Source organism: Marmota marmota, unplaced genomic scaffold (assembly GCF_001458135.2).
Source record: "Marmota marmota marmota unplaced genomic scaffold, marMar, whole genome shotgun sequence".
Taxonomy (NCBI): domain Eukaryota; kingdom Metazoa; phylum Chordata; class Mammalia; order Rodentia; family Sciuridae; genus Marmota; species Marmota marmota.
In genome coordinates this window covers 2196339-2211368 of record NW_025999977.1, presented here as the reverse complement: position 1 = coordinate 2211368, position 15030 = coordinate 2196339, and the positions used below count along the sequence as shown (strand labels likewise).

General features: G+C 49.3%; 1 protein-coding gene and 1 long non-coding RNA gene across 23 annotated transcripts in view; one reads left to right on the top strand and one right to left on the bottom strand.

Annotated features, from left to right (window-relative positions):
• The window catches only part of Dysf (dysferlin), a 208332-nt gene that overhangs the window by 1673 nt on the left and 191629 nt on the right, over window positions 1-15030 (top strand). For 8 of the 22 annotated variants that reach the window (XM_015479533.2, XM_015479529.2, XM_015479531.2 and 5 more), the window contains exon 1: window positions 10668-11122. The exons of 9 other annotated variants lie outside the window; for them this stretch is intronic. In XM_015479533.2, the coding sequence (XP_015335019.1) occupies window positions 11032-11122 (91 nt within the window). In that variant the 5' untranslated portion in view covers window positions 10668-11031. Of the gene's footprint in view, window positions 1-10656; window positions 11123-15030 lie in introns of those variants that run through there. 5 more of the 22 variants (XM_048804128.1, XM_048804126.1, XM_048804127.1 and 2 more) reach the window with 2 other exon arrangements.
• LOC125617143 lies at window positions 6237-10681 on the bottom strand. The gene is made up of 2 exons (XR_007348014.1): window positions 10239-10681; window positions 6237-7304 (listed from the first exon to the last, which is right to left on the bottom strand). It is a non-coding gene; the product is annotated as an uncharacterized LOC125617143 (long non-coding RNA).

Genomic DNA, 15030 nt, shown 5'->3' with positions numbered 1-15030 from the left:
GGCTCCGTAGTTAAATGCCCCTGGGTTCAATCCTGAGTCCCCCCCAGAGAGAGAGAGAGAGAGAGAGAGAGAGAGAGAGAGAGAGATGGCTGAGCAGCGCTTTCTGGGGCCTGGCCCTGAGGCAGCATCTCTCATTTCACTTCTTCTGGACTCTTGAAATGTGTCTTTCCGCACTGTGGGTAGCAAAGCACGGTGTCGCAGGGCTCCCCTGGGATCCTCTCCCGGAAGGCCTGCTCTCAGACCTATTTATAACCCAGCTCTTCCAGCCCCAGGCCTGGCTTCTCTCCTCACCCCTTGCTCACTACCAGAGTCTGAGCTGAGCTGATTTGCGGCCGCTGGGGGCAGAGGCACGCCCACCTCTCCAGGAATCCTATTCTTGCTTTGGGCACAGGATGGAAGAAATATAGCAACTGGGTACAGCTGTCCGCCAGCACCAATCTTTAGGGACTTTCTGTCTACCCCCAACCCTCCCCAGCAGACAGGTACATTGTCTGGGTGTTATCTGGTGTCCATTATCAGATTGGGGCCACCTTGAGCAATGCAGCCTGCTCCTCAACAAGATTGGGACCTCCCATAAGAAGGTCTTCATAGGGTTGTATCTGGAGTTTTTTCCTCCAGTAAGTGAGGGCTCCATCCTGTCTGCTTCCCCAGGACTTCCTCGGGGACAAGCCAGGGCTGGAATCTACACAGCTGGGCCTTTGGGATTGGTGTCATAGTGAAGGACCAGGGGGGCTAGAGTTTAAGCCAGTCTCCTGACCCACTCTGTGGGTTCCCTTCTCAGCCTCCATCACCTGCCACGCCCCCTTCTCCCCAGAGGTCTGACTTGCAATCTACCTGCATCCCAGGCCCTAGAAATAGCATCAGGGGCTAGGGGCGTGGCTCTGTGATAGAGTGCCTGCCTAGCATGTGTGAGGCACTGGGCTCCATCCTTAGCACCACATATAAATAAAAATAAATAGAACAAAGGTATATGTCCATCTACAACTAAAATAATAATAATAATAATAATAATAATAATAATAATAAGTTGTTATAGCATCAGCTGATCCCTGGGCCTTCAGCACAGACATTCCCTTTCCATTTCCCGCTCAGAGGTACACTTGTTCCTAGATGTCAGTGTACACATATTTGGTGCACAGCTTGGAGCTCATGGGACATCCCACATACTCCAAGGAGTAGAGGCCCCAAGAATGCAGACTTGTCCATCCTAGCACACACAGATGTGCTGTCTCAGGCACTCCACTGCTGGCGATGCGATTCGGGTCTTCTGACCTTGTTGGGCCAGGGTAGAGCTGGGAATTGCTGAAGGGTTCTGTGGCTTGGAAAGCAGCATGTACCAGAGGAGCCTGGGGTGGGGGGCTGTCTAGCTGTATTTTTCCCTAACATGCTCTTTGACCTGCTCTCAAACAGTTTTCCACATCAGCCTCCGGAAACTAGCTTTAGCAAGGTGTTTCCAGTCAGGAGGATAGTGGTGTCAGTATGTGTGTGGGGGTGGGGGTGGGGGGTTCGTACTTCCTCTCTGCATCCTCAGTTCCGGGCAGGCCAGTGGCCTGGTTCAACTGCCTGGCTGATGGCTCCCGGCTCCATGTTGCACAACTTCAGGGGACACTATTCACACTGTAAACTCCTGGCTGAGGAGAGGGAGGATCTTCTTGTAGGAGAGAAAGACCGCTGTGCATTAAGCAGCTGCCCTCTCTTGCAGCACCCCTGCCCCATTCAGTAATCCAAGTGCAAGGCTGAATGGGAAGGGCCTCTCCACAGCTGTGCAGTGCCCAACATACACTCTCATCCATAGCCCGTCTCGGTCTCAGGGGCTTTGTCTCTAGTGTCCACTTGGCCTGAGCCACATCCTCCCATTCAATACACCAGCCTCCTATCTCTCCCTGTGTCTCTCACCCTAGATCGAACTCTAGTATGAGAGAGGAAAGGAGAAATAGCGAGGGAAGCATTTCCTAACCCCAGAAGTGCTTTACCCACAGGAAGTACTGTTGGTGTGGCTTCTCTCTGGTCATTATTTCAGCCCCCAGGGCCTGTCTGAGGAGCAGTCTCCCCTTCCTCCATCCCCATATTTACACATCCCTCCCCTGCCCCACCTCTGAAGGCTGCCCTTTGCCCTGTCTGGTTCCTCTGAGTGGGCTTCCCCTCCCTAGAGCCCAGAGCTAGCTGGAGGGAAAGCAGGTATATTGTCCATGATGATCCCCTTGGTCTGAATGAACCCTGGTTTGCAGTGACCAGTGTCAACACCGGGCTGTGGGGAATGCAGTCCTTCCCCTCCCCCATCCCTGGCCACATTCCACCTCCTGCATTAGCCAAGCTCCAAACCCAAGTCCAAATTTGGCCTCCTTGCGCATGCAGGCCCGCTCTCCCTCCTTCTCCAGGCCAGGGCCAGGTTAGTGAATGATTGCACAGAGGCTCTGGTCTGGGACACAAGATGAAAGCAAAACTCCCTTCTGAGAAGTAACCCTCACCAGCTGTTGGGGATCTGGCTTCCCACACTATGTTTTTGTCCTATAAAGCCCCTCCTCCGCCGGCTACATGATTTTAACATCCCATAATGACACGTCATAGCTCCTCTGTGTAAGCATAATTTCACTTCTTTCTTATAGCAGCTCTGTGAGGCTGAAGGGCAAGGATAGAATCCCCCTTTAAAGGTAAGAATTTGGCCCAGAGAAGTACAGAGGCCTAGCCTAGGTCACACAGTGACCAGAGTACCCCCAGCCTGGCAGTGCCCTTTGTTGTTCTCAACATCCATGGCTCATAGATTAGAAAGTGCTTTGGAATGCGTACCACGCACTGCCCACACCCGGAGTGCCCCGACTGAGTCAGCCAGGGAGGGCAGTGCTCTGGGTCCCCAGCATGGGACAGAGTTGAAGCAGGGGGGATGCAGGGCTATGGGGGTGGGTACTGGGAGACAAAAGGTGAAGGATCCCGATTTTTAAAATAAGTCTTCCTCACAAGGAGAGGGAATGGACATTTATTATGCACAAGATGCCATGTTCAGAGGCTGGTTTTTGAAAGCTCATAACAATCCTATGAAAGAGACCTGTTGAACTGATCCTGTGCTTATGAAGTGCCAGACACTCTTCTAAATAGAACATTTAACATGAGCTACATCATAGTCCACTTCAAATTGGTAACAGGCACTTAGACACATTTACATCAACCTCATTTCATCCCCCTAGCAAGCATATATGGTAGCAGCTGTCATCACCCCCATTTCACAGATAGGAAAACGGAGGCACGAAGAGGTTAAATAACTTGCTTGAGGTTATATGCTGCTAAGTAGTGGAGTTCGGATTCAAGCCCAAACAGTCTGGCTCCAGGGTCTTCTCTCCTGTCTTCCTTGCTCCCTGCATGTTCCTCTTTCCACATTTATTCATTGTCAGGACATGCTAGCAGGGAGGGCGCTGACACCTGTCACATATATGCTGCTTGGGCACCGTGCAAAAGGCACTGGTGTTTTGCTCAGTCCTCCCAACAGCTATGTGAAGTGTTATCTTCTTGCTTTCACAGAAGCCTAAACCTACTCTGAAAGGTGAATCACATGCCTCAGGTCACACTGCAAGGGCAAGGTGAACTGGGCTGGAGGCCCAGGATCATTTCCCTTCTGGGCAAGCTCTTTCCTGGCAGTCACACAATAGTGACTGTAGCTGAAATCAGGACTGTGTGTGCATTTTACGCTCTCAGTGGACACACAGGTGCCTGTCAATCTCCACTGGTTGCATCGTGATATCCGTGTGACACATCCTTAATTGAAAGGGAGGGGAGAGGGAAGGAAGCAGTGGGAAATTCATATTTCTGGAAGATTTTGATATTGCAAATGTGCTCTAAAGGAATCCTGTACACACCTTGGCCTTGGGATGAAACAAAGCCCCCCACAATATTAGAAGAAAGTGATCAGAGGCAGTGAGCTCTTCTTCTTCCAACCTTCTTCCATGATCAGGGAGGTAAAGCCACTAATAGATGACAGAGAGGACAGGGCTCACAAACTCAGGTGTCTCTGGGATCTTGGTAGGTGGTGCAACGGAGAAGATGAGGCCAGAGGGAAAACCAAATGTGCCTATTGAGTAAGTGGGGGCAAGTGTGCACCCTACCCCTCCCCAACCCCGTGTTCACAGGTGCCAGATTATCAGTGTTAGGCAGAAATTTGGGGGTCCACCTGCCAGCTTCTCTGATTTCTCAAGACAAGCTGTAAATTGAAATTTATATGGAAAATCCCCTAAAGCTTAATTAAGGCAGGAGTTTGTTATAAAACATTGTATAGGTCCAAGATGACACATCTGTAGGCTGGTATTTTGAGGGGCACCAATGGCAGTCTCCGAAGTCTTCTCCTTTGGTGTATCAGTTGGCCCTTGTCGGTAACTACACTGACGGGGCTAATGGAGGAACTTTAATCTGATCCCTCCTTACCTCTGTCAGCCCTGGGAATTGAAGTAAACAGGTCCTGTTCCAGCCAGATGATGGCTCCTAAACTGGCCTGTCACTTTCCTAGCAGGGCTGGAGCAGCCTGGGATCTGAGGAGCTGCTCTCGTCCACAGTCTTAAGTGGGATGCAGACCTGGCTGTTGGGTATGGAATCCTAAGTAATGGTGGGATAAACAGGATAGTCCCCTCACTCCTGTAGTAACTGAGATGCACGTCATCCTGGCTGGTAAGATTCTGGTCCATCCGGCTGTCCGGGATCCAAGATCCTCCTGCCTTGTTGCCCTGCAATCCCCAGGGGTCCTCCTGACAACTTAGTCCCGGATGGCTCACCACCATGGTTCACATTCCATCCAGAGGGAAAAGGGGTTGGGGAGACATGTCCTTGCTTTGTAAGGCAGTTATATTCACGTCCCTCCTGCTCAGATCCTATTGGTCATCATTCAGTCTCATAGTCCTATCTAGTTGCAGAAGAAGCTGGGAAATTAGTCTTTCTATTTGAGTGGCCCTATGCCAGGTAAAATATTCTGGAAAATGTCTATAGAAGAAGAGGAGGACAGATATCGAGGGGCAAGTTGAGAACTCAAACACACTGTTCATTACTGATACAAGTCCCTTGGGAAGAAGTCCCATTAAGTTCGTAGGCGCCAGTTTGAAGCCTGCAAGGGAAAAACTCTCTGTTTAGAGAGAATTCCTGGGCAGTGAATAGGAAGGGCCAAACTGGGAAGTTGGAGATTAGGATGGGAAAGAGGCCTTTGGAAATACCCAGGGCTCAGGTCTCTAGGTGCCACTTTTCTGTTTTGCAGAGGTGTGTGGAGCCCCCGTTCCTTGGACATAAGCCAAGAGTTTGTTGAAATCCCTTGGAATGTTCCTCTGGAAATATTAGATATATCCCCTGCCGATGTTCTGCGCGAGGGGCCTGGGGTGTGGATGTGGATGGGATAGGATGGGGAGACAGGAATCAATGTGATAATTTAAAAAGAAAATTTCACAATATCTAAAATTTCCTCTAGAGGGTGGTACTGTTCTCTGAGAACCACTGGCTTAGCCAGATCATGGAGTGGAACCATTCCCAGAGCCACATGCAATGTCCATCACATCCACTCCAGGCCAGCCTTGACCTGCACAACAGGGATACCTGGGCCACCAAGCCTCTGTCTCCGCCCTCATTCACCACTCCACGGCCTAGCTAGACATTCAACAATCACACAAGTAGGCACTCTGTACAGTTGTGATGGTGCTAAGAAGGAAAAGCACTAGCAGGTAGTTATTTGCCAAAGGACCCAGCCTATATCAGGAGGCCAGGGACTGCTTCTCTGGGGAAGCAATATTTGAAATGCGGCCCAAGGGATATAGATGGGGGTGGCCCTGCAGAGAGAGAGCAGCACAGGCAGCTGCAAACAGAGGGGACAGCCCACCTCAGAGATAGAAGGGAGCTCGGCATGTCCTAAAAACTGAGAATTCCCTGGAGCTAGCGTTCAGGGTCAGGGGCTGAATGGCCTTACCGTCTGGGCAGAGGAAAGGAATCTGGGATATTCCAAGAGCATAGGAGGGCTTTGAGGAGTTTTAGGTAAGGCAGTGATCTGATCCTATTTGTTTTACGATTAACTGACTAAAGTGTGTGTGTGTGTGTGTGTGTATGTGTGTGTATTGCCAGAGTGACTGTGGCCAGTTAGGGGTCACCTGCAGTAACCTGGGCAGAAGAGGAGAGTGGTAGACCTGATGGGGGCGTCTGAAGGCTGTGGGCACCCAAGTGGTACCAAAGTCATGGGAATCAGGAAGAATGACTTGGGTTGCACATGACTGAAATTCTTGACTCAAATAGACTTTAATGATAAATTGTCTTTTGATCAATGCACCTAATTGACTCACCAGAGACAGATGAGCTTTGGGTATAGATGATCCACAGCATCTCCCTGGACCTAAGCAGACTTCACTTTTCTCTCTGGTCTTTGGTCCCTGCTACATCCCAGAGGCTGGTTGGCAAGTGGATCTACGTGCTTCGTTATTCTCATGAAGCAGGAGAGGGAGTTGGGCTTCTCCATTCATAGCATAGAAGCTTCTCCTTTCAGGGGAACAAAAATCGGGTGCATGTCCACTGTTTAACCAATAGCCATTGTCAGGAGTTGGACTCAGATAGGGCAAGATCCACCCTGGAGCTGGAAATGGGCATATGCACAGCCAGGTTCTGCTAGGAGGGAGGAAGGGGCTGGATGTTGGGAAGGAACCAAGTGTTCACTACATCTTGAGGGTGAGTGAGAGGGGTAGAGTCAGGAGGAGGAGGGTAGGGTCCAAATAGCTAGAGAAGATTCTGGAGAGGGGGCAGCTCTAGACAGTCCCTCCATAACCATGCTTCATCCCATGGCGAGTTGCTGGCTCCTTTGGGCTTCCTGCTTCTTGAGAGCACTTCCCACTGTGCCTTTAGATCTGGTTGTTGCTATCTGTTGTCTGTATCCCCTGATGGTGAGCATCCTGAGGGCAGGGATATATTGGCCTGGCTCAGCACTGTTCCAGCAAGGGTGAGTGATGATGGGTGTGGGATTCACTTATTCTCTCAGTCAACCATTTGGAAATATTTATGGAGAGACCACTTTGTGCTGGTTCTGGAGCCGAGGAGGCAGCCTCGAACAAACAGATGAAAATCTCTCTTTTGGGCGGCATACTGGGGATTAAACTTAGGGGCACTTGACCACTGAGCCACATCCCCAGCCCTATTTTGCATTTTATTTAGAGACAGGTCTCACTGAGTTGCTTAGTGCCTCGATTTTGCTGAGGCTGGCTTTGAACTTGTGATCCTCCTCTCTGAGCCTCCCGAGCCGCTGGCTGGGATTACAGGTGTGCGCCACTGCATCCAGCAATCTCTGACTTCTTTGAACAAATATTCTAATAGGAAAGATGGAAAAGAAATAAGATATATACATACCTAGTGACTGGTGTTTAAAAATTTTGAAAGGGAGAGGAAAAGAGAGGGTTGTAGTCTTACATTGAGTGGCCACAGAAGGTTTCCTGACAGTGGCTACCTGAGGAAGGGATGGGAGAGCATCACAGTCAGAAGAACAGCTGGCAGAGATCCAGAAGAGAAGGTGTTCTCTTCTCTCCCTGAGGAGTAGCTAGGCGGCTAAATTGCTTGAAGAAGGCAAGACTAAAGGCCAGTGAAGTCAGGCGGGGGTTTGAAGGTCATCAGGTCTGAGTTTTATTCTGAGGGAGCCATTGAATGTCTTTGAGTGAAGGAGTGACACCAGGTGGCGCTGACTGGATAAAGAAAAGCCTGTGGTGGGGACCTAGGGCAGGAGCAGGAAATCTACTGCTATGACTCAGACACTGGCTTCAACCAGGGTAGTCACAATGGAGAATGTAGATGGTGGGATTTTGGACATAGAATTTTTACTTTTTTTTTTTCCTTTCTGGTACTGGGGTTTGAACTCAGGGGTGCTTTACCACTGAACTACACCCCAGCCCTTTTTATTTTTTATTCTCAGACAGATTCTCACAAGACTACTGAGGCTGGCCTGGAACGCGCAATCCTCCTGCCTCAGCCTCCTGAGTTGCTGGGTGCGTGCTAACAAGTACGGCTTTATTCTTTCTTTTAAATGTTTTTTTTTCTTTTCCTTTCTTCTGTCCACCCGCCTTTGGACATATTTTGCAGTAGTAAAGTTAATAGAATTTGTAGTTTTGGTGGCTAGGTGGTTCTTTCTAGATAGATTAAAAGAGAAAGAGTGGAGACAAAGTGTGGATATCTTCCAAAGGATGTTGCAAAAAGAGAACAATGTGGGGAGAGATTCAAGATGGCAGATTAGAGGAAGGCTGCATTTCCAGTTGTTCTGTGACTTGGGATTCAAACAGTGAGAGTCCTGCTTCTCAGCAAGGTATGATGAAATCCATTTGTTATGGTTTTCATCAAAGCAAGAGATTATCCCAACATGTTATGTCATCCCTTGGAAAGAAAGTATGGAATTCAGGAATGTGAATCTGAAGCAAGCAGAAGCGTGTGGAATCTATACTGGATCAGAAGAAGATTCTGTTTTGGGATCACAGTGAAAGGCTTTGCCATGGGGAAGGTCATGAAGTTGTCTTGAAGAAAGGCCCACCAGAAATAAAAATTGCTGATATACCTTTGCATTCGCCCCTTTGTGAATACCAAAGCACTGTGATTTCCCACACCTTCAGGAGGTGACTGGTATGATGAAAGAAGAATAAAGTGATAAAAATGGGCTGGGGTTACATTTCAGTGGTAGGACACATGCCTGGAATGAATAAACCTCTGAGTTAGAGCCCAGCACCACTAAAAAAGATAAACAAAGTGATAAAGGATTTGAGAGGGGGGGGCATGGTGGGGAATGTGTGGGGGGGGAGTGTAGCAAAGTGGTAGAGGAGGGTGTAGCTCAGTGTGCTTGAGGCCCTGAGTTCAACACATACACACACACACACACACACACACACAGAGAGAGAGCGCGCGCGCGCGAGAGAGAGAGAGAGAGAGAGAGAGAGAAATTAGTGGTAGCTAAAGGAGTTGTGAGGTCAACAGGGTGTTTATTAAAAGCAGTAACATAATAATGATCCAGTAGACAGAGAAAACTTGGTATTTAGGGGGTGGGTAGGATTGCCAGAGCCTTGTCACTGAGAGTGAGTGGGGATGAGCTCTATTGGTCCTCATTGGTCTTAAGTTCATTTATGAGAATGTAAGAGAGCTGGGAGCAGTGTCCAAGGCTTTTAACCCCAGGGACTCAGGAGGCTGAGGCAGGAGAATCTCGAGTTCAAAGCCAGTCTCAGTAACTTATCAAGATCTTAATAAACTTGCCAAGATCCTCTATCAAAATGAAATATAAAAAAAAGGTCTGGGGGGGGGCGCTGGGGCTGTAGCTCAGTGGCAGAGTTCCTGCCTCCCACACAGGAGGCACTGGGTTTGATCCTCAGTACCACATAAAAATAATAAAATTAAGGTATGCTGTCTATCTACAACTAAAAAAAAATTTTTTTTTTAAATGGTCTTGGGATTTGGCTCAGTAGTTAAGGCCCCTGGATTCAATCCCCAGTACAAAAAAAAAAAAAAAAAAAAAAAAAAAAAAAAATCTTAAGAGAAACTGAAGGATTTGGGGATAGATGCTGTTGCGGGTCAGAAGAAAGAGCCTAAGGACATTCTCTGTTGAGTAAATAAGCAAACTGAAGGTGGGGATGTATGATTGGCTGTTGTAGGTTTGGGGAGAGAAAAAATTGCTATAAAACAGCTGTCTATGAGAGAGGGAGGCTGTTGGGCTTAGGGAAATGGAGTGTGATTGCCCGCAGCAACATGGGTCTACTTGAGTTTGGGATCATGACTATCAAGTGACACCAGTCAAGTCTGCCTCATTATTCTCCAACACATTTAGCATTTAGGGTGCGGGTGTGGAGAAGGCAGGGTTGGATTCCACGGGGTTATAGCTCGGCCCTATGAAAATGCTGTATCCCTCAAAATAAGCGGGGAGGGGAGGGAATTGCGATTTTGCTCAGCCAAATGATGCTGATAACTAGTCACCAAATTTAGGTTGAGTAAGGAGGTGAGTACTTGGGAAGTGGGAGAAAACAGACTGCCCTGACCTGTGTAGGTGCTGAAGTGTTGGGATATACAGAGGTGAGAAGCCGGGGCCCTGTGGTCAAGAAGTTGATAAGCTGGAAAGGAACAAGACATCAGGTGAAAGTGTGCTAACGAGGGTCACCCCTCAGGGCTCACGTCATAAGCAACTTTCCCTCCGGTGGGGTAGAGGGCGTAGATTGTTGGGGGTGGGGAACTGGAGATGGAGTCCTGGACTCCAGCAATCGCACTGCGAAGTGAACACTGACCTCCGACTCGGGGAGACCAGCGACTCTAGATTGTCACGGAGAAAACTCCGAGGCGTGTTCGCAGGGGCTGGAACTTCGGGGTCTTCTTCTAGCGCCGGTTTCCAGCCATCAGAACAGTCGCCGGGGTAACCCGCTGGAGGGGAGAGGGTCGGCTGGCGAGCGCGGGGGATGAGGCAGGTGGGAGCTGCAAGCTGCGCCCGGGCCGAGGCTCCGGGCTACGCTCTCCGGGGCGGCCCGCGCTCGCCGCTGCGCAGACGCCTCCTTCAGCGTTCTATCCAACTTGCTGTTCCCGTGGATCACTCGCGTCCCGGCTGCCGATTCCGCACCCTCCCGCCCGCACTCAGTCCAGGTTCCCACCCACTCTCCAAGCGGCCCAGCGGCCCTCGAGGTCTGGGTGGGTGGAACCCTGGGCGTTGGAGGGCTGGCGCAACCGTGCTGCTGCGCCGAATTGCGCTCTGTGGCCGAGCGGTGCGCCTCCAGCCAGCTGTGCTCCTATTCCCGCCGTGGGCGGGGACCCTCGCGGTGAGATCGACCCCTGCCCCGCTCCGCCCACCGCCCGCAGGGCGGATCTGGGCAAGGGCCGGAGGGGAGGATCCGCCCAGCGGGTGTCCGGTGTCCTCCCGAGGCTTTTCACCAGGGGTTGGCCACTTTTCCACCGAGACGAAGCGAAGGCGACAGCTCCTTTTCGGCGCGTTTTCCCCGGGAGCAGACCGTTTGCTTGGTGGGTGCCTGGATCCTGCGTTCGCGCTCCCGCTCGGTCCGTGCGCCTCTGCGCGCCCGGGGCTGCTGAGCCATGCTGTGCTGCTTGCTGGTGAGGGCCAGCAACCTACCCAATGTGAAGAAGGATGGGCGTAGCGACCCTATCGCCAGCCTGACTTTCCGAGGTGAGAGCCCGGTGGCCGCCGCTTCTACGCTTGGGCACCACTATACCCTGAACCCACTGCTGAGTCTAGGGTCCCGGCACAGGTGCTAACCCTAATCCAGGACAAACTTTGTTCCTCTGTCATCCGGGTCAGAAATCCCAGCCTGAAATTGACTAGGATGAAGCGGCACAGTAAATGCCACAAGACTTTGAAATTATGGAAAATCGAAAGTGTCATAAAATGTCAAAGGTTATCACTCTTTTAAGACAATACTCAGAAGGAATAAAGTCGAAGTTCTTAAGGGTCTGAGTTGGAAGATGGGTGCAGAAAGAAGATAGGACTCAGCCACTTAACTGGGCACAGTGTGCTTTGAAAGTTACGCATTTCATTCATTCATTCGTTTACTCAGGTATCTTTATTGAATGCTGGCCATATCCAGTCAGCCATCTATCAACCAGGAGGAAGAGAAACAGAATAGGATGGATATGGCCTTTTGAGGAGTGTCTAGGATGTTTTCCCAGATTCAAGGAGCTAATCCCCTATAGGCTTTGACCAGAGAGGGTCTCTGGGACAGAGAAGGAATCACTCCCTTCCTTTCTTTCCAGCTCCTTTACCCTCACTTCAGGCAGATACTCCCACGGGAGGGTGTCTCAGGAGGGGAAAAGGAAGAGGAAGGATCTGTCAAATTTGAGAGAAGGAACAATAGCTGTGAGTCAGGACCCCTGCTCTGCAGAGAAAGATAAATAAGGAGAGAGGGCTTCCTCTTAGCTCGGAGTCATACTTTCTGGCTTTGTGGAATTGAAAATATGTGTATCACAAAAATAGTCAAATGGAGAGAGGACAGGGTCAGGGCTTTTCATGAGGGTTGAAATCAGTGGGAGCACCCAGGGGGCTCTACAGTTCTGACCCATTTTCTCCTCTGTACCCCTAAGTAGCCTCCAAATAATAATGATAGATGAAAGACACCATTTAGCAAAGTGAGTTCTAGGTGTAGTTTTTATTCTCTGTTATGGGACATTTTACATTTTTCCTCTTGAAAAGTGTGATTGGAAGCATTCTAGACAATGTAGCCATTTTCATCCATCAGTGACAGACCAGGGTGTTCACTATGCCAGAGCAAATTCAAAGCAAGGTCCTGTGTTCTCCTCGACCATAAATACTGTCTAGGCTTGACTATATAGAAATTGTGGGACAGGGCTGGGGGTGCAGCTCAGTGGTAGAGCACTCATCTGGCATGTGCAAGGCCCTTAGTTCAATTTCCTGTGTGAATGTGTGCACACGCACACAAACACACACACACACACAAATTGTGGGCCCATAGTTGTGAGGAAAAGAAATTCCCTAAGGACACTGAGCCCCTGGGACCACATCAGCCTAGGACTCACATTTGCATTGAAACCCCATTGGATCTGTTTTCATAGCTCTTTCCCTGTTTCTGCAGCAGTCCTGGGGTGGCAACTGTCACGCCCATTCTGCAGATGAGAAAATAGAAAGCCAGGGAAGTCACATGATTTGTTCATGTCAGTGGTCGCCCCAGGGAAGTACCAACTCTTGAGTGGGTACTGCCCTTGAGTCAGGCAGGTAACTAAATCTGTTGAGGCCCCCTTTGGTTGTTGCCCCTGTCCATGGAACCCTGAACAGGTACAACTTCCGGTCTTCCCCAAATCTGTATTCCCTGCATTTTAAAAAGCCTTATTATTTACATTTACAAGCCCTTAGGAAAGCTGGAATATAATAGAACATAACCTCTCCAACTGTTCAGTCTGTCTTTCATAATCAGCTGCGTTACCACCTTCTCCATGGAGGTCTCCAGGGTCGCCCTGGCTGCCTAGTCTCATCTCTGGATGCAGCATTGCCTCATCAGCTCAGCTAGCACACTCACCCCAGCCACCCGTGCTCAGTACTCAGCTCCTCCCCAGGACGCCAGGACACCTTGTTTATTCATTGGCATGTCCTAGTGCTGAGCACACGTGGGCCATCATCAGTGTCTGTGCCTCCTCTGGCTCAGCCTCCAGCCATCCTCCAGATGTGTTTATGCTTGAGAATCACTTGGAGGGTGTTTGAAAAACCAGCTTCTGAGGCCCCATCCATACAGGTGCTCATGCAGCAGGTTAGGAAGGTGAGTTAAAAATCAGCATTTGATATGTACGTGGTGCAGGACATGGTGGAACCACACCTTGAGAAAAATTTGAATCAGAGATGATGTGATAGGTGAAGCCCATAAGCCCCCCCCCTACAGGTAGTCACGATGGAGTTTGGGGCTGAGTTGATACCTAGGGAGGGAAGTCATTAGAATCAGACCCAGAACTCACAGAGCTCAGGTGAGGTGTGGTACCCCAGAACAGTATGGGGTACTGTTTATAAAATTTGTTGCCAGCCCCCTCCCCCTCTCCAGGAGCTAAATCACTCCGGGTGGGACTCAGGTGTAGGTGTTTCTGATGAATCTGAGCATTTTGGATGCACAGTCAGCTTAGAAGCACTGAGCCCAACCCCCTGTGGCACAGAGGGGACAGTGACCTGCTTGCATAGAAGCCAGCCTACCCTGTGTGCTTTGTTCCAACATGTAGCCTGAAATGTATGGGCCCGGGCTGGCCTGGCTTTGCTTGCAGTTGTTCCCTGGGCATTCCAGCCTCAGATGAAATTTCAGGACCTGCCTCCCAAAATAGACGATGAGCTGCCCGAGGCTGGACTCTGAGAGCACTCTTTGGCTTCCCTGTCTAAGGAACTCAGGGTAGAGGCTACTCATGAATTCTGGCCGTGTCTTTGTTTTTGTATTAATTAATTAATTAGTTAACTAAAAATGCCATGGGTAACTAGCAATGGCGGATATTTGTGTGTGTGAGCAGCTTTGTTTCCTATAGCATTTGGTCATCTGTACCTCTCTTCTGCCTTGACATTTTCCATTCTGTAATGTGACTAATTATATCCTTCTAACTCATACATTTGGTTCATTGAAAAATTATTTATTGAGCACCTACTACATGCTTGGTAGTGTTCTGTGTGCTGGGGATGCATCCAAGGACAGAGTCAGATCCCTGGTGCTTTGGAGCCAGATCTGCTGTGCCCCTCACTTGGTGAATTTCTGCTCTGTGTCCCCTGCCTTGAGGCCAGGATCCTAGGAGTCGCTGTCTATTTCCCGTCTCACTCATCCCTCAGGGCCTCTCCTGTCTTTCCAGCCTCTCTTCCTCTTTCCCTTTTTTCCTTTCACTCTGTCTCCTGGGCAGGAGCCTGAGGGTTCCTATAGAACCCTCTGTCCTTAGAGAATACTCCTCTTCACTTGTCAGGGCAGGTAGGCTGTTGGGGCACTGGCTGGCCTCTCAGAACCTGACTTTTAAAACAAGTGCATAACTTAATATATTGAAAATAGCTTTCTTTTTTTTTTTTAATAAACATAATAGGTATTCACTATAAGAAACGGCAAATTCCAGCTGGGCGCAATGGTGCATGCCCATAATCCCAGTGGCTAGGAGGCTGGGGCAGGAGGATTGCATGTTCAAGGCCAGTCTCAGCAAAAGTGAGGGACTAAACAACTCAGTGAGACCCTGTCTCTAAATAAAATGCAAAATAGTGCTGGGCATGTGGCTCAGTGGTTGAGTGCCCCTGAGTTCAATCCCCAGTACCCCCTCCCCTCCCTGCTAAAAAAAAAAAAGAAAGAAAAAAAAAAGAAATGACAAATTCCAGAAAGACATGAAGCAAAAGTAAAATAGACCCCAAATCCTGCCACTCGCATTAATTTGTAGAAAGTTTGGCATGTTTCATTCAAGATTTTTTTTTTCTTTTAAAAAATCTTTAGTTATGAAATTTAACACATAAACAAGTACAAAAAATATAAATGTATAATTTTACATGGTGGTTCTCAGCTGGGAGCAATTCTGTTCTTCAGTGAGAGGTGACATTTGGAAACACCTGGAGACATTTCTGGTAGATGC